General features: G+C 61.2%; 10 protein-coding genes across 10 annotated transcripts; all 10 read left to right on the forward strand.

Moving 5' to 3' along the window:
- Nucleotides 1-1,486: 1,486 nt before the first annotated feature.
- Nucleotides 1,487-1,777, forward strand: LDBPK_200520 (hypothetical protein, unknown function; the record flags this gene model as incomplete). Its single annotated transcript, XM_003860344.1, has 1 exon — nucleotides 1,487-1,777. The coding sequence occupies one exon, from the start codon at nucleotides 1,487-1,489 to the stop codon at nucleotides 1,775-1,777; it is 291 nt and encodes a 96-aa protein (XP_003860392.1).
- A 3,050-nt stretch (nucleotides 1,778-4,827) lies between these two features.
- LDBPK_200530 (hypothetical protein, conserved) lies at nucleotides 4,828-5,955 on the forward strand (the record flags this gene model as incomplete). The annotated part of the gene is made up of 1 exon (XM_003860345.1): nucleotides 4,828-5,955. The coding sequence occupies one exon, from the start codon at nucleotides 4,828-4,830 to the stop codon at nucleotides 5,953-5,955; it is 1,128 nt and encodes a 375-aa protein (XP_003860393.1).
- Nucleotides 5,956-6,834: 879 nt separating this feature from the next.
- LDBPK_200540 (zeta tubulin, putative) lies at nucleotides 6,835-8,652 on the forward strand (the record flags this gene model as incomplete). The annotated part of the gene is made up of 1 exon (XM_003860346.1): nucleotides 6,835-8,652. The coding sequence occupies one exon, from the start codon at nucleotides 6,835-6,837 to the stop codon at nucleotides 8,650-8,652; it is 1,818 nt and encodes a 605-aa protein (XP_003860394.1).
- Nucleotides 8,653-9,888: 1,236 nt separating this feature from the next.
- On the forward strand, nucleotides 9,889-11,118 carry LDBPK_200550 (hypothetical protein, conserved; the record flags this gene model as incomplete). The annotated part of the gene is made up of 1 exon (XM_003860347.1): nucleotides 9,889-11,118. One exon carries the CDS (start codon nucleotides 9,889-9,891, stop codon nucleotides 11,116-11,118), a length of 1,230 nt encoding a protein of 409 aa, XP_003860395.1.
- Nucleotides 11,119-11,733: 615 nt separating this feature from the next.
- Nucleotides 11,734-12,162, forward strand: LDBPK_200560 (RNA polymerase subunit, putative; the record flags this gene model as incomplete). Its single annotated transcript, XM_003860348.1, has 1 exon — nucleotides 11,734-12,162. The coding sequence occupies one exon, from the start codon at nucleotides 11,734-11,736 to the stop codon at nucleotides 12,160-12,162; it is 429 nt and encodes a 142-aa protein (XP_003860396.1).
- Nucleotides 12,163-13,858: 1,696 nt separating this feature from the next.
- LDBPK_200570 (hypothetical protein, conserved) lies at nucleotides 13,859-15,517 on the forward strand (the record flags this gene model as incomplete). The annotated part of the gene is made up of 1 exon (XM_003860349.1): nucleotides 13,859-15,517. One exon carries the CDS (start codon nucleotides 13,859-13,861, stop codon nucleotides 15,515-15,517), a length of 1,659 nt encoding a protein of 552 aa, XP_003860397.1.
- Nucleotides 15,518-16,905: 1,388 nt separating this feature from the next.
- LDBPK_200580 (hypothetical protein, conserved) lies at nucleotides 16,906-18,195 on the forward strand (the record flags this gene model as incomplete). The annotated part of the gene is made up of 1 exon (XM_003860350.1): nucleotides 16,906-18,195. One exon carries the CDS (start codon nucleotides 16,906-16,908, stop codon nucleotides 18,193-18,195), a length of 1,290 nt encoding a protein of 429 aa, XP_003860398.1.
- Nucleotides 18,196-19,257: 1,062 nt separating this feature from the next.
- On the forward strand, nucleotides 19,258-22,146 carry LDBPK_200590 (hypothetical protein, conserved; the record flags this gene model as incomplete). Its single annotated transcript, XM_003860351.1, has 1 exon — nucleotides 19,258-22,146. The coding sequence occupies one exon, from the start codon at nucleotides 19,258-19,260 to the stop codon at nucleotides 22,144-22,146; it is 2,889 nt and encodes a 962-aa protein (XP_003860399.1).
- An 878-nt stretch (nucleotides 22,147-23,024) lies between these two features.
- On the forward strand, nucleotides 23,025-23,459 carry LDBPK_200600 (hypothetical protein, conserved; the record flags this gene model as incomplete). Its single annotated transcript, XM_003860352.1, has 1 exon — nucleotides 23,025-23,459. One exon carries the CDS (start codon nucleotides 23,025-23,027, stop codon nucleotides 23,457-23,459), a length of 435 nt encoding a protein of 144 aa, XP_003860400.1.
- A 944-nt stretch (nucleotides 23,460-24,403) lies between these two features.
- Nucleotides 24,404-25,102, forward strand: LDBPK_200610 (hypothetical protein, conserved; the record flags this gene model as incomplete). Its single annotated transcript, XM_003860353.1, has 1 exon — nucleotides 24,404-25,102. The coding sequence occupies one exon, from the start codon at nucleotides 24,404-24,406 to the stop codon at nucleotides 25,100-25,102; it is 699 nt and encodes a 232-aa protein (XP_003860401.1).
- Nucleotides 25,103-25,654: the final 552 nt, after the last annotated feature.

Below are 25,654 nucleotides of genomic sequence, written 5' to 3' on the forward strand. Positions count from 1 at the left end.
AGCGCGCGTCTCTCGCTCTCGCCCACCTGCGTCTTAGCATATGTGCGCGCGTGTGCAGCAGAGGGGGCATAGGGGTGCTAATGTGGCTCGATGGCCGTCGTCACACACACCCTCCTCTTCCACAGCGACCGGCCGTCTTCTCGTTGTTTGAATAGTGACGATCGATCTGCCCTCCCCCTTTTGTTGTCATGGACATCGTACAGCAACTCTTTCGGTGCGTGTTCGGCGCTCTGAGTCCGTCATGGCGGGGGCGACACCGCTCAGTGCTTCGTACCTCAGGGTCCAGCACACCCGCTCTCTGTGTCGGGAAGCCAAGCAGCCCCTTATGTCCCTGCCGATGCCAGACCACCTCTGGCGCAGACAGGGTCAAGCACCCCACGGCGCAAGGAGGGGCCAGAGCGAGCCGCGACAGTGCAGACGTGTGCGCCATCCATGGGATGGGCAATGCGCCAGCCTGACCCGCACCTACCTCACCAGGCCCTCGCACTGCCCTGCCGGTGGGGTGGTGGGGAGCCTGGGCCACCCCGATGGCGGCACCGCGTGGCGACCGGCACAATGGGAGCGGCTGTGCGGCGACCTGCGAGGCGGGGATGGTGGGCGGAGTCTGAGTCCGAGGCGATGCTCCGATGAATGAGTAGGCGCATCGCTGTAACGTGTGTGTGTGTGTGTGTGCGCGTGTTCGGCTGCTTCGCACGACGCGGATGGGGGCCTGTGACAGGGCTGGTGTGTGTGTGTGTGTGGTGTGCGTGTGGTGGTGGGGAGGTGCAGCTTAGTTTGACCTCATGCTCTATGGCCGGAGTACTGCACACGACGAAGGAAGAGGAGAAAAGGGTGCGCTGAACGGGAAAAGGGGTATAGCGGCAGTGACATCGCGCTGTCGTCGCGCCACCCATGTGGTCGCCCCGGAACAGACTACAGCACAGAAGACGATTTATTTCCTTAGTGGCGAACATGCCGCTGTTGCGTGCACGGTAGCTCTACGACGGACTCAGGCGAACGCACATTGAGGGAGCGTGTGCTTACAAAGTCCTGTGTCGGGCCCGCACGCACACGCACCCACCACCCGACACCAGTGGTGCCGGTGGTCTCGTATTGTGCTAGTCGTCAAGAGAGAACCATGCGTTGCCTCTTCTCTTTTCTCTGCCCGCCGTCCACGGGCCATGAGCGGGGCCGCGTATGCGTGACCGCCAACGGCGTCTCCCTTTCCTGCTGCTGCTGCTGCTCGAATATGTTTTCCACTGCGCCTCGCTCGCTCTCCTCCGTGGATCATGGTTGGCAGCTGGCATACTCTTGTTTCTTTCTCCACACACTGGCATTTTCTTTTTCCGGGGAACGCACGTGCATGCACACATGTTAACGCACTGCACTATCTGACGCTGTCTCCCGCTTTCTCACACTTTTCGCACGCAGCCACAGGAGAAGCAGCGTGGGTTGTCTGTGACTTCCTCACTGCTCTCCCCTCCCTCTGCCATTGTCTCCGATCATCATGCAGGCGGAGTATAAGTTCGACGCCGCGGACCGCAGGCGCGGCCCGCCGCCGAACAACCCCGAGCGCGCGCTCGACTACCGTGAGCACACCGACGATGACAAGCTGATGGTGCACGCAAGTCAGGTCAACTACCTCTCTAAGCCACGCCACCGCAATTGCTTGACGGAGTTTATCATCGTTGAGACACCTGTAGTGTCCTTCTTGGTCGACAGCGTTGACCCGTCGCCATGCCTGTTGCGTCGCTCAGGTCGCCAAGGTACTAAAAATGAGGAAAAGGGAGTCAGCTAACACACGCCTGCCATTGATCGAGAGCGTCGAACCGAACGCAACACGAAAAGAAGCCGCTGCGATGATGACTATGTTGTTTCTCCCTAGTGTCTTCCTCAACTGTTCAACATCTATTCATGGGGGGGAAGCGGGGGGCGTGGGCTTGGAGCATCCGGAGCCGCCCCCCTGTTCGTCCGATTCTTGCTCCTTACTTCTTGAGGACGCCATGGCATGTCTGTTTCCTTCTGCTGTAGACGAAGGGGCACAGGGCACGGTAGCCCACCACCCCTCCCCCTGCCGTCTACGACATCCCCAAACTCCATCATGGCTTTGGCAACTTATACACCTACACCAACACACGGACGGGCTCGTGCACTTGCACCGATACATGTGCCACCACCATCCTCATCACCAACACCAAAGACAACGGGATACACACAACGAAAAACAAACAGGAGCGCGCAGACACACCTCGCAGCGAAGAAAACTCAAGCATACGTCGTTGAAGTCTTCCAGAGCATTGTGGGTTCACGTGTACTTGTGTGCTTGTGTGTGTGTGTGTGTCTGCGCGCTCCTGTTTGTCTACGCCCACCTCCCTGCGCCGCTCATTCCGTTGTTTTGTTTTTGTCTGTGTGTTCTCTCTCTCCCCCCCGTGCTTGCTTCGGATTCCGTGCGCTTCCCGACCCCCGACTCCTTTTGCTGCTTTGCTCCGATTTTACTCATCACGCACGCGCGCACGCGCGCACCCGCTGCCCCTCTCCCCCCTCTCTCTATCTCTGCCTGTGAGCCGCACAATCGTTTTTTTTTCCCCCTAATGTCTGTGCTTCCCACCCCCCTCCATTACCTACGTAGGCATTTTACTGTGTTGCATGCGCCTTGACGTGGCCCTTCTTCGTCGTTGCCTCTCTGCCTGCGTATCTGCGAGGCTCCTTGTCGCACACTTCATGGCTCACCCGCATTCTTGCCGGAATTCTCTCTGCACCGCACGCACCTGCGCGTGCATCTCGCCGTCTTCCAACGCGCAACGGTACGCCTTCGTGTGTGTATGCGTGTGTGTGTGTGTTGGTGTTGTTGTTGTGCGTGCTTGTGCGAACGAGTGTGTGCACGCGGAACCGTGGCATCTGTATGTGCACGTGCGGCGCGATGAGAGAGGGGGGACGGCTTTCCTTGTGCTGTTTTCGTGTGCATTCGTGCTTCTTTCTCGACTTGTGTCCTCTTCGCTTCTGAACGACCCCCTATCGTGATTTCTCGTTTTGGCGGTGCGGAGAGGGGAGGGTGGGTGTGCGGGCTCTTCTGTTCTTAGTCCTGCTTTCTTTTCTTCTCGTGCTGCCCCCCCCCCCGTGCTTCCACAAGAAGGCGTGTGCATGCATACGTGTGCATGTGCATGTGTGCTCTTGCCTTGATCGCGTGCTGAAGTGGTCCTGCGCCGCCATCCTTCTCTTCCTCCCATCTTGCCGATCGCCGGCCGCTTTCTCTGCCGCTCTTATCCATCCCTTTCCCTGTGTTGCACCCCTCATCGCAGGCGCTTGCTCTCGCACCACGTCCTACCATCTCTCCCCGTTCTCCCTCTTTTGTCTGTGTATGCTTGCTCGTCACCCTCCGCTAACCATCCCTCCACACACACACGCACACGCCGCCGCCCACCCCGTTGTGCGAGGTGGATGGATCACTTCCGTTTTCGTTGCTGTTGTTTTAGCGTTGATGCGTGTGTGGGTGCTTGGAGGATGGGGGAGGGGAGGGATGCGTGCGCTAGGCATTGTGGTACTTGCTTCATCGACAGCGGTGCAAAACGACAGCCGACGAAGGCCAACGGTAACCGTGTAACGATTTTTGGGGGAGGGGAAGGGACGTGCAGTGGAGACGAATGCGAAGGAGCTCGCGCTACTTGCTCAGCACATGCTGCACTCCTCCGTCGCGTGACCTTCACCTTTTCTATTTTTGATCGCCCGCCTCCCTCCTCTCCCCTCCCCCCTCGTCGTTCCCCTCGCGGACGCCCTCGCAATCTTCTCGCCCCTCTCACGCCACAGTTGGGTGGCATCAGGGCAAGCAGGGAGGGCCAGGCGGCGAAGCTTTCGCCAACCATGCGAGCGGGGGTGGGCGAGCCCGGAGAGGCAGCCGGCGCACGGCACTTATATCCGTCTCAGAGGTGAAACGGGACGAAGGTGCATCCGTTGGAAGGGAGAGAGGGCGTCGGAAGGATGCAAGCACACGCTTCGTCCGCGGCAGCGGAGAGGCCATGAGGCTCTTTGTGCCTCGGTGGAGAACGCCATCACGCCGACCCGTGCAGCGCCGTGAGCATCTTCTTTACCGTAGCACTCCCTCCAGGCTGTCCCAGCACGAGTCGTATGGCGAGGAGCGAAGGAGTATCATGTCCGTTTTTGCATAGACGCTCTCGGGCGGCGGTGGTGCACACAGCGTGTCTGGGGTGTCCTTCTCTTTGGTCGGCCAGGCCACTCCCCTTTATCCTCCACCTTTCAACCCACGTACGTTTCTGGTGCGACGTCGCACCGAGCAAAAGCGCCCGATGCCTGTGCCTGGGTAGAAGTCCGCTCACGGGATCCCCCTCCCTTTCTCTCCTCCTCCTCCCCGCTGCCTCGCCCTCCATTCCATCGCTTCCACCGAAGCCTCTATCCACGGTCCTCTTGCTCCCCTTCTTGTTTCTGTATGGTGGACCAAACAACATGGCGCTTCTTTCTATGATGTCGGTCGTCGAATTCTTTCGCTGAGCGACTGCCCTCGCATGCACGCCTGTGCTCATTCGGACGTGATTCATCCGCCGGCCACGGCGCACTCATCATGCCGCGTGCTGCTTCTTCGTAACCTAGGTGGATAAACCCTCCCTCTCCGCACCGCGCCCCCTCCCTGCGGAACAGAAGAGGCACAGAGAACGGATACAGGGGAAGGGACACTCTCCCGCGCCCCCCTCCCTCCCAGACGCCATACACGCGGAGTGGCGTACGCCACGAAGGCACTGTCTACACATCAGCTCACGCACACGAACACGCATCCATCCATAGAATACAAACAAGCGCACGCACCAGCATACGCACCCGAAGCGTCTGAACCTCGAGATGATCCACCTCTCTCTGTATCACGAGCACTACGGAGTGCGCTACGCCCCGCGCGGGCTGGCGTCGTGGCTCTTCTACGTGCTGTGTCTGCTCGTCATCCTCGTTGCTCCCTTTTTCATCGCTCTATTCATGCAGAACTTCTGGTTGAAGGCAAACTACTTCTACGACATGCCAGAGGTGACCTTCACGGGGCAGTGTGCGGTGCGTGTCAGCACCGTGCTAGGCAGGGAGTACCTCTGGACCTGCTCCGACTTGTTCCACGGCGCACTGCAGGGGACGTCGCTGCGCATTCTGCCGTATTTTTCCACCTACGAGGACGACAGGGACGGCGACGGAAAGATCGACTACGCGAACTTCTTGATGAGCTTCCCCCTCGGCGACGCACTCGAGGCATTCTCCCTCTATGAGCCGACCAGCGCCGCCACTGGTGGTGGCGCCGACGCGCCGACCTCGCAGCGTGACGCGATCCTCGAGGCCAGCTTTCTGCCCGAGTTCGTGTACTACATCAATCATCATCTTGTGAAGGTAAACATGACGGCCGCGCCGCTGCTGCGCTATCGGCGAACCCCCATGCAAAAAGGATTCGGCAACGTCACAGCGGCCACCTCATCGACGTACAGCTGGAGCGGGGCGCCCGTGTGCGCGCTGACTAAGGCGGACATGCTTTTCTACACGACGCACAGTCTCATCAACTCCCCCTACGTGTCCTACATGCATACATACACGTCGAGCCCTCTGCAAGAGCTCGCGCACCAGCCGGCAGACTTGTTAGACCTACCTCGCTTTTCCGGCAACTACGCTGCTCGCAATCAATCCGTTGTGCTGCGCGCCTACGTCGAGGCAGCGGGCGGGCTTGATGTGCTGCGCAGAGATGTGAGCATCGTGCGTGGGCTTTGGGAGGATCTAGATGACCTGAACACCTTCACGTGGTACGTACAGCTGCGCATCCTGCCGGCGGAGGTGCAATATATGCCATCCTACGCCGAGGTGCTCAAGTGGGGCTGGATCCAGTATTTTGCTATCGCCTACATTGTCCAGTGGCTCCTGTGGAAGTTGCGCATGGTGCTGGTGACGATGGGGTTGATCAACTCACGGGCTCGCTTCAGCGCTATGCGGCGACAGTACTAAAGCGCGTGTGCGTGCCAGTAGGCGATTTTCTTGTCATTTGGGCACGCTCCCTCACTCTCGCTTCTTCTCTCTGTTGCTCGCTGCGTCCGGAGCGGGGCTGCGTGGCGTGCAGCCGCCGCAGGGCAGCAACACGGCGGCAAGACGCACACATGAACACGCACACGCACGCACTCGAACGGGCGGAGGCTCTTTTTGCTGTTGTCGTCCGCCCAGACCTTTTAGGAGGAGTGGCTGCTCGCGCGCATGCGCATCGACATAGAGGAGAGGGCTGCATGTACCAGGTAAAAGAAAAGCAGACACACGCACTTCTATTGGACATCCGGGCACACACGAGCGCGCGCACACCCCGTCAAGGCTCACCGCTGCGCACCGCCTCCTTGCGGCCTCATACACATCGCCTTGCAGCCTTGAACGTCTCCGCGCTGCCTCCGTCGCGATATTTTGCCCTGTCGGTGATGTCGCTGCTCTCCTACACACACTGCCCTCCCACCCTCCACCGAATCGTTGCGCTCCTCTCTCACAGCGATGCATAGACACACAAGCACTCATATTTTGCTCCTCCGTGGTGCGTCGTCGCCTCTTCGCTAGGTGCCCATCTCAGACGTCACTCTCGACGACGCCCTAACCCTCGTCCGACTGACCCGAGACGTCGTCTAGTGGCGGCGGCGGAGGCATTGGTCGTCCTGCGGGTGCAACCACGCATACGCGGACACCCTGCACGCCCGCATTGAGATCGTTGAATAAAGAGATACACGTCAGCCCTCATCGGCCCGGCATTCGGATCTCCCTGCCCCTTCAGTCGTTACCACTGCTCGCACGTCTTGGTGTGCGTGCGTCTCCCACAAAAGGAAGGGTACGAACCACTGGGGAAAGACCACCATGGCGATTGTCGTGGTGCTGATTGGGCAGTGCGGCAATCAGCTCGGTGACGAGCTCTTCACGCAGCTGGCGCTGTGCACCTCCTCCAGCGCATCATCCGAAGCAGCCAAGTCGCCGTCGCGTGTTGCGGATCCTTCTCCCTTCTTCGCGCTCGATGGCAAGGCGCGCTGCATCCTCGTCGACACGGAGCCGAAGGTCGTGCTTGGGGTGCAGCAGCGGCACCCCGACTTTATTCGTGCGGAGAACGTGATTCATGGCCAGTCCGGCCGCGGCAACAACTGGGGTCTCGGCTACTACGGTGTCAAGACGGAGCAGAGCAAGCGCACGGAGCGCAACGCAGCCGTGCAGCGGGCTTTCCGAAATATCGCACGTGATCAGCGCGAAGAGGATGACAATGTGCTGAGAAAGGCGTTGCAGGCAATTCACCGCGAGACGCGCCGCACAAGCGACGCCGAGGATGGCAGCGGCGGCTTCGAGTCCATTCTCGTTCTTCACAGCCTCGTTGGCGGGACGGGGAGCGGGCTCGCATCAAGGCTGACAGCGCGGCTGCGGCTCTATTTCACAGAACCGCCGCCGGGCCAGCAGGTAGATGAGGTGTATGAGTCCAAGATGATGCACTACGACGGCTTTGACAGCTGCGTGCAGGGAACGCAGCGGCGAGCGCGACACCTAGTAAACATCACCGTCGCCCCTCAGGCGCTAGGTGAGGTAGCGACGCAGGGGCTGAACGCCGCCTTGACGCTTCAGGTGCTGCAGCGGCACGCGGATGCGATCCTACTCCTGCGTAACGACGACGCGATGGCACCTGGAGAGCCGAGCGGGAGCAGCGCGTGTTCGAGCGCGTCACTGCTAACACGGTGCGTCACCTTCAAGGAGGCGAATGAGATCCTCGTAGCGCTGCTGCTACCGGTGCTGGGCTATGGCCGGCAACCCGGCTGTATCACAAATCTTCTGATCCAATGCATCCCTCCGACGTACAAGCAAACCACAGGCGGCAACAAGATACTCACGCTTCTTGCTGCGCCACAGCGCAGCTACGCCACCATGCGGCAGTGCGTTCATCGAGCGATGTTCTTCATCATCAAAGGCGGCAGGACCTTTATGCCCGGCTATGTGCCGACGGTCCCCATGGACGAGATGCTGAGTCGCACCGCTCTCCGCATTCATGGAGTCGGAAGCGATCACGTTCGGCGTGGTAGCGACAGACCTAGCACGAGAGACGCGCGCGGGAACGGGGATGATGGGGTCGCGCAGCATCGTCTCTTTGATTACAACACAAAGAAACTCGGCAGCCGTCGTCTGGGGTCTGACAACGGCGGTGAGGCTCGTGCAGGTACCGCCGCCACAGCAGCGTCCAGCCTTGCGTCACGGCGGCGTCAGCGATCCACGCTACTCTCGGTCCCCTCTCCTCCATCGCCACCAAGCGCACGAATGCGAGGCGGCGAAGGGCGGTTCGGGAGTTGCGAGGATGACGAGAGCGGCAGCGCCACCTGGAATTGCGAAGACCTTGAAGAGCTCAACCAGCGCGTGTACCTCGAGTGCGTCACAACGATTTCACCAGCGCTGTACCTGCACTATCTACAACTGCGTCGTGCACCGGTAACGAAGATGTTCGAGGCGCTTGATGGAGTACTGGTGCTGAACCAGGCCGTTGAGCTGAATAGGCGCGTGCTGCTCCCGCTTCTCCGGTCGGCTGCACTGAAGGTGTCGTGTGGAGCCTTCATGTCCGCCTACGAGGACGTCGGCGTGAAGTCGGAACACGTGCGGCGGGCGTACCGCGAAGTCGCCGAGGTGCTGGCAGCAGCGGAGGAGCTCTAACGGCTCACTCAGCCGCAGCTGCGCAGCAAGAACGCCGATGTCTTTGCCCTCCAGGTGTGCGTGTGTGTGTGTGTGTGCTGTAAGTGATGCTCAGTGTGAGGTGCACGCAGGTCTCTCTTTTTCATCCCCCGCCCCTGCTGCTTTCGTTAGTGGCGCTGGCGCCTTTGGCAGTGCCTTCCCTCTGTTTTGTTTGGGGTGGAGTGATGAAAAGGGGAAGGGAATGAGATGGGCTGTGCTCGGCAGATGCTGTGTTGGCCCGCAGCTTGTCCCGCATGCGCTCTCCGCTTCCCTTCACGTTGGCGGTCTTTGGAAGCTCCGCTCTCGCCACCGCCTTTCTGGCGCGTTCCGTATCGCTTGCGCCTTACAGGTATCGCACACGCAGCGACTCACGCACATACCTCGGCGACCGCATCGAGCCCTTTTTGATGTTCTCTGGATGAGCGCGAGTTCACGTTTCAACTTTGCCCCTCCGCCCCCCGCGCACGCCATAGAATGCGGTGATGGTTGGTGCCCCGCATGCCTTTACGCGAGCCGCAGCTCTTCTGCTGTGCTGCCCACACCTGCCCGACTTTCCGTTGCGCCCGCTACTTCCCTCCTCCCGACCTCTCGCATCCTGCGCCGCGTAAGCACGCAGCACGCACATCACACCCACGTCGAAAGGAAGATTCCCGTATATCACCTGAGGCTTGGACACGGTGGCGCCTTCTCCAGAAGGAGCCGTGGAACACTTCGTGAGCTCAACTCGGCCACGGACGAACACAGAAACGTGAAGGGATCAGGCTCTCGGAAGCAGGCGCATCTGCGGCCATGCAGCGATGGCCGTGCAGACGGTGTTGTCGCGCGGCAACGTTAGGCTCGCGCACCTTTGTGCTTGTGCGCCGTCGTGTGCCGAGCGAATGCATCGCCTCTTCCTCCCACGCGTCCTCCAGCGCAGCGCCGCCGCGGACAGTGGCGCATCAGCGTTCTTGTATTATCATTCCGCCGGTGGAAAGGCTGACGACGCCACCGAGTCCGCGACTGTCGCGCCGCTATGTTGACTCGCAGACTCTGGACGACGGTAGAACGCAGCAGGCGAATGCACAGGAGCCTGATCATTTTCGGTTTGCCATCAAGAACAGCGAGAGGGGACTGCTCGACCACGGCGTCACCCCCGACGCGATCGCCTTCATCGCTGAGGCCGAAGAGGAGTACCGGGCAAGCTCGTCCTACCTGCACGACCGGCCCGGTGGCGCTGGCATGCCTGAGTCGGAGACGCACGTGAATGAAGTGACGGGCCAGCAGGTTACCACGACCCGGATTGCGGCGCCGTTCGGGGAGACCTACGTACCCTCCAATCGAGAGCGGTTTGCGGAGCGGCAGCGCGTGGGCGAGTTGAGTCGGCAGCGCGACCTCGTCGACAAGCCATTTATGCTGGACGAGCACGCGCAGCTGAACCTGCGAAAGGAGCGTCAGCTGTGCGAGCTGCTAGCCTCTCCTATGCCCCAGCTTGCGAAAGCGGACGAGGTGGCGCATTTCCTGCTTAATGGTGTCTACGCACAGAGCCTGGCACTGCAGCCACGGACGTGTGAGTCGGTAATGTTGCTCTACTCTCACGCGAGTTTTCTCCGTCGGCTGGAGGGGCCAACGAAGCAGCTGACGGGCCGCGCGCACGACGCAGCCCGGCTGGCAGCCCCGTCTGGCGGGGCAGACATCCCTGCAGTGCCGCGGACGCCGCAGGATGTACCGTTTCTGGATGACATGCGGCGCCTGTACACCCATCAGAAGCGCTGCTTTATCAGTCCGACACCCCTTTCACTGGAGCATCTCATGACAACACTCAGCGTCATTACGGCACCGAGCACGACCGCATTCCATCTCGCCAACCGACTTCTCCTCGATGCGGACAAGTTTGTTCTGCTGCCGACACGCACGACATACACGGCATACTTTACCGTATGCCACGTGAACAACGCGATGCAGTTCGCGATGGCGCGTTACACAGACGCCGTGCAAGCGCTGCAGCTTCCCGTCGACGCGCCGATGCTGACAGCGCTGCTTAAGGGCTTGAACGAGAGCGGCTACGTAGAGGAGGCGGTTTCGCTGCTGTCGCGAATGGGGCACGTTGCGGTGTCCACGCCGCTCCTGAATGCGTCGCTGGAGACGCTGCTGCTCTCGGAGCAGGCGCTCGCTTGCTTCTCCCTCTACGATGCCATGCGTGGGTCCTCGGTGAAGCCGAACGCAGAGACGTACACGCTGCTTTTGCTCGCTTGCGAGAAGTCGCAGCAGTGGCGCCGTGTGACGGCAATTCTCGCTGAGATGCAACGCCGCCGTGTGCGTGGTAATGAACAGACGCTAAACCTGCTGCTAAAGGGTCTGTTGCAGGAGCGACTGCACAGTTTTGCCGCCCAGCTATATCACACGATGCTGGCGAAGAAGGTGCCCTTGTGGCCAGCGCTGGAGCTCGGCGTGCGGCCGCTGCTGCGGTAAACTGAAGCGAGCGAGCGTTGCCTGCACCTGTGAGGTGAATCAGGAGGTACCTCTCGTCTCGGCTCGGCTCTCCCGCCCTCCTCCTGCATCGCTTCTGTTTCTCTTGCGCTCCCCCCCCCCCGCGCATGCACCGGTACGCTCACATGACACTAAAAGAATTACGAGTTATCGAAGCTGCTGCGCCCGAGCGCCTCTTATACGTGCGCCTGCTTGTGTGGAAGTTAGCATGCTGCGTTCTTTTTCGGGGTTAGGGGCGGAGCTAGCGGCTCTTACTCCCCCTTTGCGTTGTTTCGCGTGCTCGACGTCAAGCCGCATGCACAAGAGCGGGTGGTGGATGGTGGGGCGATGTCACAAGCACCGTATTACTCTTGCCTCTTGAATCGGATGGGCATGCGCTAGTATTTACGCCGGCTAATCGATCCGTGTATGCGCCCATGCGTCTGTGTGCGCACTTGTGCACGCGTCTCGGTGGCTCGCGTTTCCTTGCCACTTACGATGCTCTCCTCCTCCCTCTCCCATGCCCTTACACACGCGCACACCCGCGCCCTCGGCACCGTCGCACACATCATAACATGCTGCACACAACCATGCATACGCGCGCGCGCCTCCTCCCTCATGTCTGCGCGCGTGTGTGCGCCTGCCCGTTCTCGAGCAAACAAACAATGCGGCTGCCATCCCATCGACGGCACGCGCGCCTGCCTCCGACTCTGGCCGAATTCGGAACGCGGCCGCACGAAAGCGATAGAGAGGCGAATCATGTCTGGTGTTCCCATCAAAACGGAGGTAAAGCAGGAGGGGGGTAAGTACGGGGCCACCGCCGCTACGCAGGAGTCGAAGCCCGGCATCTTCGCCACCCAGGAGACCCTCGGCGACGTCGGCCGGGAAGATAAGGAAGGCACCTTATATGTCTGCGGAAACTGCACGGCGCAGCTCTATTTCAAGCCAGACTCTCGTCTCGTGTGTCCCATATGCTCTCACATCACCGGCGCCTCGACTGTATTCTACAAAATCCGGACAGAGCCCACGACGTACGATACCGTCTGAGGTAGTCTCGCAGAGACAGAGAGGGCCGAAGTGTCTCTCTCGAGAAAGGACTGTGAAGCGAAGCGGCAGGTGAGGAGGATGCGTGCTGCATTGCAGAGGCTTCGAACTCCCGCGCCTGCCTCATCGCGCCCTTTTTTTCGCTGTGTTTTGCTGTCGGGTCGATTGGATTCGATGGCGTACTGCCTGGCCTGGTCCACGTCGGCCCTTCCCCGTACATAAACAAGCAAAACGCGCAAGCTCGATTTCGACACGGTCGCCTCAACAGGGAGGAGGGCTGCAGAAAGGAAAGAGGGAGGCGCCGATAGGAAGGGTTGTGCGTGTGCTGCCGGCCGACATGTGGCAGTCGTCATGGTCACCGCTTTCTGATGCGCCGTGCTTTTTAGCTGCTCTTCTTCGGTGCTTTCACTGTGGACATAGGTGTGCGCGTGAATGTTGCCACAAATAGCGGCGGCGGGGCAACACTCGCCCCCCCCAAACACACACACACACCACATACGCTGCATGTGCTCGCGCCGTTTCCGTCCTATAATGTCTCTCTGTTTCCCACTCTCTCACTCGCGCGCACCGGTGGCAACCGCATCGGTCCCTACTCTTTTCAAGGGCGCCAACGGGCATCTCGTTTTGTCTTCCGTGGACACACACACACACACATAAACGCGTGCACAAGCGCAATCTCCCGTGCCCCCCCTCCCCCGACCGATATGAGCGGGTTTCCAACATCTACGCAGTCGACGGTGGGCCGCGCCGGTACGAAAGACGATGGCGCGGCGGCCGCAGTGCCGCAGTGCGTGTGCGCCACCTGTATGATGCGGCTGCCGATGCCTCGTTCTTCGTCTGTTTTTGCATCGTTTCAGTGCCCACAGTGCCGCATGAATGGCGTGGACGCGAAGCTCGTCTACACATGCCGCGCGCAGCCGACGGAGCACTCCACGCGATGACGCGTTTGCTGGTACACGGATCGCGCACGGCAAGCGGCCTTTTTCCTTGACCCTCCCCTTCTACCCTCACGTTACTGGCCTGTGTCTCCATAAGATCCCATTGGGGTGGGGGCTTGGACATGTGTAAGAGCCGTAAACAGGAGTGCAAACAAGAAGAGCAACTTGGCCACGATGCGCAGGTGGCGTGTCTCCTGCTGCTGCTCCCTTTGACTCCTCCCCGCCTGTGCATGTCCCCTCGCTCACGCACACGTTGCCAAGAAGCTGTAGCTACTGCGGCAGTGATTATTGGCACATGTTTTTTTGGTCGTGAGTCTGTGTGTGTGTGTGTGTCAACACCTATCGATGGATGCTGCTCAGCTGCGCTCCTCACCTCCTCTGCCTTTGCCGCGTGCAATAGAGGACGCCCACACTGTCTTTGTCTGCACGGGCACCTCTTCTAGGCTCGGCTCCTCCCTACCCCGCCCACGCACCCTCCCCGTCACCTTCTCGCGATCGCTTGTCTTCTCTCATCTCGCTTGTGCTCTGCCGCAGAGCAGCACTGATCCACCACTGGCACAGCCGACGACGCATGCGCGACTTCGTCCTATCCCCTTGGCTTTGACTTTACCCCGCCCCACCTGCTCCTCGGACGAGCCCCCCTCTTCCCTCCCCCTCCCCCGCGCGACGTTCTCTTTCACTTTTTCCGTCTGCACCCCCCTTTGTGGACTCGTGGCTCTCTTTCTGTTTCGTTTTCTCCGTTGTATTGAGCCACCGCCACCATGTCGATTGAGCTGCTCGTGGAGGCGATCCATGCCTCGCCCATCCGGCTGTCTCTGTGTATCTGTGGTGCAGGCGCCGGCGTGATTCGCCGCCTCACGCGCGTGCCCGAGTGCAGTCGCACCCTGCTCGAAGCCAACGTTCTCTACCATCGCGGTTCGACGCAGAGAACATTAGATGGCCTGCCGCGCCATATCGTCAGCGCTGATGCGGCTCGGCAGCTGGCGCAGCACGCCTTTCACACGTCTCGCGCGATCGCCTTTTCCGAGGCGCGCGAGCAGCAGCAGCAGCAGCAGCACCCACAGCCCGCGTCGACGCTACCCGGGCAGACGGCGGCTCTTCTCTTCGGCATTGGTGCAACGTCTGCTGTCAAGACGAGCCGCTCACGGCGCAGCAGGGACGAGGTGCATGTGTGTGTCTGGGGCGGCTCGGTCAGCCTACCGGAGGGCTCCTCCCACCAAAGCGGCGGCAGCCCTGCCATGCTTGGCGCGGTCCGCTACTACCACATGGACATGCCGGACTGGCTGAGCAGGGCGGAGCAGGACGAGCAAGTGGAGCTGGCGGTGCTCCACGCCATTGCGCGCACAGTGGAGTTGTGCATCCCCGGCGAAGCGGAGGTGGTGAGCAGGGACACCAACGCACCTGGTCAGCGCACCTACCCACGGTCTGTGTTTCAAGCTCTGCTGCCCAGCGCTGCAGAAAACGCCTCAGCTCGCGGTGAGGGCGTGCGCGTATCGAGCTCGCCGCCTAGCCTCTCCGTCGTCACGGACTCCGCGCGACTGTGGTCGGTGCCGTCCGAGTCAGCTCCGGAACCGGTGTGCCTGGATCCATCCAGCGAGGTGCGATTGGCACTGCAGAACGTCCTGGGCGCCGGCGTTTCTGCCGCTGCGCCCGACGGCAGCGTGCGAGACGTATGCGCTTTGTGGAACCGACACGGCGAGTTGCGCTGCAGCGGCATTTCTCCGTACTCGGCGGCGCCTCGAAACGCCGCGGAGGCGGTGATGGAGCACCAGCAAGAGGGCTGGTACGACCGAAGCGCTGCACCAGCTGCGTCAAGCAAGGTGATCCGCCTTCTCTACCCTGGGTCTTTCAACCCGCTTCACTACGGACACACGGAGCTGGTGCAGGCGGCCACGCGTGTGGTGCGCCAGCGACGGCAGCAGGACGTGGAGCAGACCGCTCTACCGACGCCGGTGGTGGTGACGTATGAGATTGCCGTGAAGGTGGTGGACAAGGGCGCTATCGAGGTGGATGACCTGGTGCGCCGTGTGCACCAGTTCTTGCGCCGCGGCGAGCGGGTTGCCGTGACCGCGGCGACTCTCTTTGTGGACAAGGCGAGGCTCTTCCCAGGCCACGGCTTCCTTATCGGCATCGACACCGCCGTGCGCGTGCTGGACCCGAAGCACTACAGCACGAACGAGGACCCAGCGGATGCCGAAGCCGCAATGGTGGCGGCGCTGACCCGTGACATTGCAGGCAGGGGGTGCTATTTTGTGGTAGGCGGGCGCAAGATGAGCGATCCTGCAGGCTGGCGAGAGCTGTCGTCGCTGCGCATCCCGGAGAGCGTTCAACACTTGTTCATCGGCATCCCCGCCACGGAGTTTCGCGTAGATGTCAGCTCAACGGAGCTGCGCGCCCGGCGCAACGGTTGTGGTGCATGAAGACGCACACTTGGGAGCCGATCTCGGCGGCGGCGTCGCACATTTCCTCGTTGCACTTGATCGGACCCGCACCCCTGTGTATATGCACGGGAGCACATCTATGGCAGCCGCATACGGCCCACTCACTTCTCCTTGCCCCTTCTCCGACATCCTCAGGTCCGTATGAGGGCCGCGGCCGCGCCATCAACGCTTCCGTTGGCTGTTATCTTTCAACGCTTTTGCTTTGGGGTGGGCAAGTGGGTGGGGGGCTCTCTTTCGCATGCCTTCTCTCTTCATCCGTGTGTATGCGTGCATGCGAGTGGACTTGGCGTTGCACGTCCTCCATGCTCTCACATCTTGCCACCCGTCCTGCTCTTCCTCTTGCTATTCTCTTTGTCTACCCCTTGCTTGCAGACTGGTCCCTCGGGTGCGTTGTGACCTCTGCGCTCCCCTCGCTCACGGAGGCGTGGCGTGACGTGGCCTGGTGGTGGTGGTGGTGTCGGGCATGTGTGCAGGGCTGCCGAAGTCGCGCGAAGGCCACATATATACACACACAAGCATACATACGATGAAGCGTCCATCAAACGGCCAAGCCGTGCTTGGCGACGCGAGGCCGGCGGCCTACGTGAAAGGGGAAGGGGTAATCTCAGAGCTTGTCTCTCTCTCCTCTGCCCTCTCCGGCTGTCTGTTTGAACAGTGTATTGGATCATGCAACCGGTGGGGTGTGTGTGTGTGTGTTCGTGCTGGCCACGGATTCAAGCCAAAGTGTTCACCGGCAGAGATGTGGGTGGGTCAGTGGCGTACGGCCCCCAGCGTTGCCTCAACCGCCTCCCACTGGCACGCGCCCCCGCGCATGTCCAAGACCCCCCCCCCTCTTGTCGTCCCTCTTTCTGGTTTCTGTCGCTGGACACGCACGCACCTGCTTCTCCTCTCTCCCCGTTTGACCTGCTCTTCCTTCCGCCACGTATCGAGCGCTGCCTTGTCCATTTCTTCAACGCGCGCACACACAAACAGGACTGCTGCTGCTGCTGTCCTCCTCCTCTGCACACCGTACATTCAGCTAAAACTTTCCAAGAGAGGGCGGGGGCCGTTGGTTTCGTCGCTTCGTGGTACCGCGAAGAGGTGGAAGAGAACAGAGGCACGCCGTGCAGTCGTGTCGCAGTGACACGCACGCACACGCAACACATTTGAAAGCCGAGCGAGACGCAGGAGACGTGGCCGTCGGAGTATTCTTGGGTGATACGCACGCCACTCTCCCGCCCTCCCCGTCGACTCCCTCCTCAGCCTCTCTGAGCGTGTTTGTGGGCAGCACTCTTCCCAGTGCCCTTTCCGCTGTTTCGTCAGATTGGGTCGTCTTTGCAGATTACTTCCCCCCACCCTCCCACCCACGATCCGTTGGCGCCGCGACCATGCTGTCGTACACCTCTGCGCTGCTGCGGGTGTTCAACCGCAAGAACAAGGCCCCGCAGCGCATGTCGAACTTCACCAAGGTAACGAATCTGAACAAAGCCGAAAAGGTGAAGATTGAGACGGTCGATGGCGACGTCGTCAAGGGTCGCGGACGTGTGCACCGCCGCTCGCACAGCGGGCTAAAGGATGCGATTGAAGAAATGGAGCACCCGGCCATCTGGCTATGGTACCCGTGGCGCAAGAACCCGGAGCCGCCGACGCCGTACATGCCATCGCAGCGCGCGCTCAAGAACATCCACGGCGCCATCTTCACGAATCTCAGCCCTATTCAGAAGAAGAAGCAGGAGCAGATGCTCTACGGCGTGAACATCCCCGAGACGCGAGTCATGCGGTTTGAGCAGCAGCACCCACTCCTCTCGACGGCGCTGAAGCAACTGGATGGGCAGCCGAAGGGCTTCCCGTTCTGGTACAAGAAATACCCGACGCGTCGCCACGCCTATGAGCAGCGCTTCAGCGTACCGACGGAGATGCTAGAGGGCTACAACGACAGCATCAAGAAGGCCTTCAGCATGAGCATGATGACGATCCAAGAGAAGCAGTTTGCACAGGAGGCGATGTACATGGAACGGTACGCTGAGCACGACTTCGACACAACCAGCCCGGCCGTTCTGGCGGTGAAGCGGGCACTGAAGGTGCGCGTGCTGCGTAACCACTTGCTGACGAACCCGCACAACAACATCGTGAAGACGATCCTGGCAAACACCGAACGGAAGCTAAACCACACCCTTCGCCGGCTTCGCAAGGTGGACTTCAAACGGTACTGGGAGATAATCCGCGACCACGATGTACAGGACGTGCTGCAACCGCCAAACCTCGTGACGTACAGGCAGGGCTCCTACTGGCGGTACGACTGGAACGCAGGGCTGGCGATCAGCACGCAGCTCGCAGACGTGCTTGACCCTCGTGGCCTCAACGGCTGCGTTGAGACGGGCCGCTCCCGTTCCGAGGTGGCTCGAGACCTCGGTCTCTCCTACACCCGCCCGCTTCAGGAAAACGAGAAGAAGCAGCTCTCGGAACAGGCCGTCTACTACGAGCGGCTGGCGAAGTTCAAGATGGAGCAGCCGGAGGCGGCACGCGCGCAGGAGCGGGAGCGCTTTGTCCGCAAGTTCTCCGGCATGTTCCTCAAGATGGATATGAAGTCGGGCGTCCCCGACTTTCCCAGCACGTACCGCAAGCTGCTCGGGACGCAGGTGGCGCGGTGGTCGTCGAAACGGCACGGCCCTATGTAAGTCACTCGCCGGCGTTTTGCGCGATTTGCGCTGCGCGGCACGTGCGTGTGCGCGCTGTCTCGCACAGCAGTCCACCTTGGCGACAAAACTCTTTTCGTCATGTCGCTCTTGTCCCTTCGCTGCGTCTGTGCGTGTCTGCGTGTGTGTGTCTCGCTCACCGTATCTACACTCTAACCAACTGAACGGAACGAAATGTCTGCAACAGACGAACAAGAGCGAATCCTCGCCGTGTGCGAGGGCTGCGCTGGAGCAACGCCCGCTGCACGCAGCCAGGAAAACAAGAAACGGGATGTGTGCTGTGCTTGAGGGCAGCGCACAAGTTCAAATGGGGACGCCACGTGTGCTGGTGTGAGCCATCGCATTCATTACAAGGCCATCGTCTTGTTTTCGTTTCGCTTGCTTTCTTCGTGGATGTGAGCGATAACTCTTCCTTCCCTCCGCCCGTCCACCCTCCTCGTTGATCGTTGCCACTGGAGTGTGTGTGTGTGGGTGTGTGCTGTACCTTCAGCACAGTATACACACACACAGACACAGAGAAAAGTGACCAGGGGCGGGGGGCTCGTGTCGCATCTTTGCTATCCCTCTCGTCGCCCTCCCTCTGCCCATCTCGCATCATCTTCCGTTGATTTTGTGCGGTGCAGATACACATGCACACACATACACACACGCATAAATACAGCCAGCAGCTCCAGAACGCCAACACTCCACGTGAGAGCCCCGCTGCCCCCCCCCTCCCTCCGCTCCAAAGAGAAGGAAAGGAGAGGTCAGCATCAGCAGCGCGTGTCACGTTCTCCGTCGGCTGCCTCGTCTTCGCTCCTCCGGATCGCCTAGGTCCATACGTACGTGGGGTGGGGAGCGATGGGGAGCGGCAAGAAAAGCGCAGGGCAGGCACACCCACACGCACACACACACCGCGCCCTTATCATCTCTCTCGCGTTCTTGTTTTTCTGGTGCCCTTAAAAGATACTTGTACACACGCATAGACATACATGCGCACGCGTGCGCGTCTTGAACGGCCGCCTCCCACCCCTCCTCTCCCGGCCTCGCACACACGCAACGCCGATGCCCGGCGTGCCAGACAAGATACTGGTAGGCCCCACCACGTACGTGCACCTCCGCCGCAAGCACAGGGACTACTACGTGCCGAACTTTCTCTGCGGCGCCGATGGGAAGTCAACATCGCCGCGATTGCCGGACGATAGTGAGCACGTGTGGCGCTACAGCGTGTCGAAGGCGCACCACAACACCGTTTTCTTTTTCAATGCGGTAACGCGCAAGTCCGTGTGGGTGCTCCCGGTTGTACACCGCGATGGCCGCACGGAGCCGCTGGGCGAGGGTGAGGCGATGCGAGCCATCTACTCCGATATCGTCGCCGATGGTGTTGAGGCGATACCAGAGGCGACGCTCAGCAGACTCACCAAAGCGCGCGTGCATAAGGAAAAAAGCATGGACGCTCGCGGCAAGCTCGATATTGACGTCACCGACTCACTCAGTTCAACACCTAAATTGGTGTCAGCCGTCGCGGGCCAATCAAAGTCGACGGGGGCTCGCTCTCCTGGCGATCCCCCCTCGGAGACGGCGGCTCCACATGCTGCAGGGCCATCTAACGACTCTGCCGCAGCGCTACAGGTGGTTACACGAGAACGAGTGCACGCATCAGGGCTGCGGGCACGTGAAGCAGAGGCGCAGCGCACCTCGGCTGCGCCGAGTGCGATAGCCGAGAGAGAGCACCACAGGCCAACATTGCAGGACCGGCTCGCTGCTTGGCGGGCCCGCCAGCACGACCCGGTATCGCCAGCAGAAGGTCCGCACCACCACCAGCAGCAGCCAGCCTCGACTGCCGGGGGCCCAACGGCGGCGACGACGGAGACGCCCTCAGTTGTTGTCAAAGACCCGTATGCATACACGATATCGTCCACAATGCCGACAGACAAGAAGTGCGAGTCCTCGAGCGCGGAAGGTGCCCTACATACAAAGGAGAACGAGGCGCTGCCGCGCACGCCGGACGCGACGCAGGGCCACTCGCTCATGCACACCCAGGCTTCAGCAGCCGCCTTCGCCTCTACCGACCCCGAGAACGTGCTGCACGCGCCGGTGCCAAAGCAGGCTCAGTCACGCGAGAACATCGCTACCGCACCACCGGCCAATGTAACAGCGCCAGCCATCCAGGAGAGAGAGCTCGCGAGAGCCGCAGCACTTCTTCATCAAGAGAAAATCGCCGCCATGCAGCAAGAGATGGCAGCACTGGAATCTCGACGCCGTGCACTGGCGGTGGAGCAGGCGGAGGTGGAGGAGCGCGCGCGTCTAGCGCAGGCACGCGCCGCCGCCGAGCGTGCACGCTTGGAAGAGATCGAACGGACTACACGTGAGCAGGCGCAGCGACGCGCCGCCATGGACGCGTCTGCCGCGGCTGAGCTGCGTGTACAGAACGTGAACGAGTACTTGTCGAAACAGCGGCAGCTGCAGGAGGCAGCGCAGTCCGCTGTAGCAGACTCGTTCACGTACGCCTCTCGTATCGCCGCGCAGCTCGTCGCTGCGGCCCCCCGGCCAGAGAATGTCTACATCCCCGTCAAGGGCAAACCTAGCAAATCGGGTGGTGAAGCGAGCGCGCTGCTCACACCGCCTGACTTCCGTGCCCATCAAGTTGGTCGGGTGACGCCGGCCGCTGCAGGACCTCCAGCTGCGTCGCCAGTGGCAGGGGAGCCGGGCCTTCGGGCAGAGGCGAAGAAAGAGAGCGGTGGTACCTCCGTGGGAGCGCAGCGTGGCTCCCTGACCGTTGCGCCTACCTCGACTGGCGCGGCAACCGCTCAGCGCCGCCAGGGGCGCCTTGCCTATGCGTTGCCACACCTGTACGAGGGTGAGGTCATCACCTACCGCCCGAGCAGCAGCTTTACCCGCCAGGCAGTCCTGAACGACCGTGCCGCCGCGATCGAGAACCAGCCTCCTCGAGCGCTCAGCTCTTCAGCAGCAGGGCTCACCACACCTCTTATCTTGGCAGCCAAGCGCGATGGCACTGGCACGCAGTACTACGACGCGGCCCACCAGCACTTCTTCCACGGCACCTGGCGTGAGGACAAACGAGACGGCGCTGGGGTGCTGTCGCTGCCAACCACGGCGGTGCAGGGAGGTTGGCGCGGCGACCAGCTCGTCGGTCCCGCCATTGTGCAAACGCGGCACAGCAAAGGAGCAGCCACTTTCGCCTCCGGGAGGCCCGCCGGCAGCTTACAGGCGCCCGGCACGGGCCCTACGGACACCTCGTCGCGTGACAACGGCGCGCTGCCGTCCACGGCCTCGCACACGTCGCGCACCGCAGCCGGCACGACCACGCTGACTGGCAACGCCGTCATGGAGCTGGACAACAAGGCGCTCTTCGTCGGTGCGCTCGAGGAGGGTCGAGTACGTGCACCGTATGTCCTTCAGCTGGGCCAGGGCGACTACATTGAGTGGCTTGGCGCTCCCGCGCGCCGGGGAGGATGGGCTCGCTCGCCCGCCGGCGCATCAGGAGAGCTGGTAAAGCACACCCCTGCACATGCCCCCTCCTCTTCCTCGGCCCCCGCTTCGAAGGCTGGCACCGGTGAGTGCCGTATCCGCTTCCGCAACGACGACACCTACGTTGGGCACGTCTGCAACTTTCAACTTCACGGCTTCGGCTACTACCGCTTCGCCGAGGACGCGCACTCCTACACCGGCCGTTTTGAGGCCGGCCTGCCGCACGGGGAGGGGCTGCTGATCTTTGCAAACGGAGACGTGTACCGCGGCGGCTTCGCGAAGGGGCTCTTCGACGGCCACGGCACGTACGCCTCGCACACGGGGCACTACGTGTACGAGGGGGACTGGGTGGCCGGAAAGATGAACGGTCAGGGCACGCTGGCCTTTGCCAACGGTGATGTATGGAAAGGCACTTTCAGGGACGACACGCGCGTGGTTGGCGCATACACGACGCTAGCGTAAAGCGCGGTGCGAGGGGGCTGGCGATCATTTATGCATGCCCCCCCCCCCACCCACCCACCTCACCCTCTCCAGGTGTGACGGGTAGCGGTTGACCCTCGAGCTGTGGCGGTGCATGTCCCTCTGTCCTGCTGCACCTCTCGCCTTTCTCCAACAATTGACGAGCGCGCGCCTTCGAAAGCCTCACCGTGTTCTGCTCTTCACGCTGGAGGCAAGCAAAGGTGTTCAACGGGAGAAAAAGAAACAGATCATCTACTTAGGCAGGAGAGGCGGCTCTGGGAGCAAGCGAGGCCCACATGATGGGGTCGTCAGAAGGCGCCCTTTGTGACCTGCTAATGTCAGAGGAGAGGGCGGGGAGAGACCTGCTCCCTGACGCTCGCTGCATTATCGGAGTGGGCATGGGTCACGACTGGTGGCACACGGCGCCATGGCACATGCGAGTGAAAAGTGACTCGGGGGGCTGGGGCACCCCTCCCAAACCCCTTCGGCAGTTGGCAGCCTTCCTGCCGTTCAAGCGGTTCGCGACGGCCTTGAATGGGTATTCTCCCCGTGCGCTCCTTCACGACCATCTCTTTGCTCCACCACTATACACGCACACACACACACACACGCACATACACACATGTACACACGAACTTGAGCTGTACGCTTCGCCGCGTGTTCTCTCCTCTTGTCGCGTCCCCACCGCAAGAAGAGGTCGGTTGCAAAGGGGAGCTCGTGGACGAAAGCAAGTCTCTCGTAAAGGGCTCGCATCGCGGGAACCACAAGCAGGCACACACACACACACACACACACACACAGAGACATAAAAAGCACCCGCCGCTAACCGCGGCCCCCCCCCACCCTCTCTCTCGCTCCCCTCCTCTCTCTGTAGCAGCAGAATGGGCTACACACGCGAGCGCACCAATCGACACTTCTTTGTGTCCCGTGCCAACGCCTTCTTCTCTCGTCTGCCGATTGCCCGCATTCAGCGCGCGTTGGCGATGGAGGCGATCAAGAAAGGTTCCATGAAGCCGTGGAAGCACACCAAGGAGCAGATCATCGGCTCTCCCATCACGTGCAACTTCGAGTACAACCCGCGGCCGGTGCGGCTCATCGGCACGGTCATGGACGCGCACACCGAGGAGACGAGCATTAAGGGTGGGCTAAAGGTGTACTCGCGCAACGAGGAGGCGAACATGATGCTGTGGATCCCCGCCGGCAACCCCAAGCTGAAGTATGAGGTGACTTCCGCGAAGGGCAGCTTTGAGCATTACCTGGACGAGCGTAGCAAGTGGGATGAGGCGTGGCTGACGGGCCGGGCTCGCATGAAATAAGGCGCGAGCTCACACGCGAAAAAAAAAAATGATGGTGGTGGCGGTGGCGGCAGGGTCGCCTCAGACACGCACGATCACGAGTGGGGCAATGAAGGCGTTTGTGTTGTCGTTGCTTGCAGGGGAATCACGCGCCTCTTTTTGGCACGCCCTAACGAGCCGATACATGAACGTGGCGCTGGTGAACACACGTGCGTGCGCGCACCAAAAAAGTGAAGTCAGCGAAAGGGAACGGCGACTTCAGCACGGAGGCGTGGCGCTGCCTTGTGAAGGCGCGTCGGTACCAGGTACTTGTGCATACGCTCCCGCGACTTGATGCGCGAGGGAGGGAGGAAGCGGGGGAGGGAGCCTTTGAAGGCTCACTGTTGAGCCTCACGGAGTGGCCCCCACGGAACGGCATCCGCCGCTTCGATTGTGCTTTGACGCCGGCGTGCCGCTGCGTAAGCGCGTGCTCGCGGGCCTTCGTGGAAGATGCCCGTTCTGCGCTCCATTTCTCTGCCAAGTATGCGCTCACCCTTCCGCCCTCTCTATGTATACGTATGCGCATCTCAGGTTTGCGACGTTGTCGATCACACACGCACACACACACAAACACACAGACACACAGGTAAAACGCACGGACGCGCACACCGCATCCGAAATTTACGCGAAGAGTACGCGTGGAAGCGCGTACAGACAAACCAAAGAGGTTGAGAAGGAGCGAGTGGGACGGCGTGCAAGTCGTGAAAGGGCGTGCGTTTGCGTGTTCCTTCTCCTGCACGCTTCTGTCAGGGCGTTAGCCATCGCTGGTGACGCAGGCCTTCTCGCCTCGGTCGAGGTCAATACTGCTCGCGCGCGTCTCCGGGCCGCCCGCGCTACATTGGACGGCGCATCGCAGGCACGTCTGTGGGTCAAAGAAGGTTAGCGAGTATTCGGAACGGCGCGCACCGTTTGCGCTCACCTTAGCCATGCCACCACCGACCGAAATGCAGGAGATGGAGATGGAGATGGTGCAGGGTATGTACGACACGTACGAGCGCCTCTCGGACGACCCGCCGTCGTACTGCGTCTCCTTAGCCGCCACGCAGGATGAGCCGCCGCAGCTGAGAGTGATCATCACCTACCCCACCGAGGAGTACCCGGAATCGGCACCGTGCGTTGTCGCGGTAGAGTGCATCTCCAAGGCGCGCCGCATCCCAGTCGGCGCCATCACCAAGCAAATCGCCAGCACATGCGAGGAGAACATCGGCATGCACAGCGTTGTGCTGGTGCTGCAGCAGGTGCAGGAGTTTCTGTCGCGCGCTGTCGAGGAAGAGGAGAAGGCGGACCTGCTGCGCCGCGGCGAGGTGATGGCGTCTGAGGCCGCAAAGCGCACCGGCGCAGTGGAGGAGGACCCGACCATCCGAGTCGGTGCCGCCGTCACGCGGGAACTCTTCGAGGAGTGGAGCCGCAAGCACAACGCTGAGAAGGCCAAGGCACGGGCGGAGCGCGAGAAGAAAGCGGTGAAGGTGTCCGCCTCGAAACTGTCAGGCCGTCAGCTCTGGGATAATAGTCTGAAGTCCGCGGACTGGGCGCTGTTTGGAGGCGAGGCCGAAGAAGATGGCGTCGAGAACGTGGACTTCGGCTCCATGAAGGATCTCGACGAGGATGAGTTTGATCTCGAGTAAGGAGCGTCTGGGGAAGGGGGAAAGCAAGGGGGCGTGGGTCTGACCGGTGAGACGTTGGTGCCCCCCCCCCACACACACACGGACACACCAAAAACCCGTCGTTGAGTTGATGGACACACTATCTGTAATCGCAGACGCCGCTGTTGCTTTCCTTGTTCCTTTCCTCCCAGCTCAACGGCTGCGAATGCGGCGCGCCCACACGTATCCCATGAAACATGCACGCCCTTCAGCGTGCAAACGTCGCCTCAGCCGCGCCACGCGAGTGTAGCGAGAGAGGCGGAGAGACGCCCCCCTCGACCTCCATACATACACACGAAAAGCGTGAAGGCTTATCATGCCATTGAACGTCAATGGGCGTTATGGAGCAAGCTTTTGCGCATCAACTCGAGACCTAATCGATGAGGGAGGGAGTTACTAGTGCTCCGTAGAGGAGTGGCAGCCTCGGATATCGTTCTTCCTCCCTGCTGCCTTGCTGCCCCGAAGTGTGTTCGCTGAGAGGCCGGCTGGGAGTAGCGGAAGGGCGGCTGAAGTTGTGGACGTGGTCCTACACGA

Source organism: Leishmania donovani, chromosome 20 (assembly GCF_000227135.1).
Source record: "Leishmania donovani BPK282A1 complete genome, chromosome 20".
NCBI lineage: Eukaryota > Euglenozoa > Kinetoplastea > Trypanosomatida > Trypanosomatidae > Leishmania > Leishmania donovani.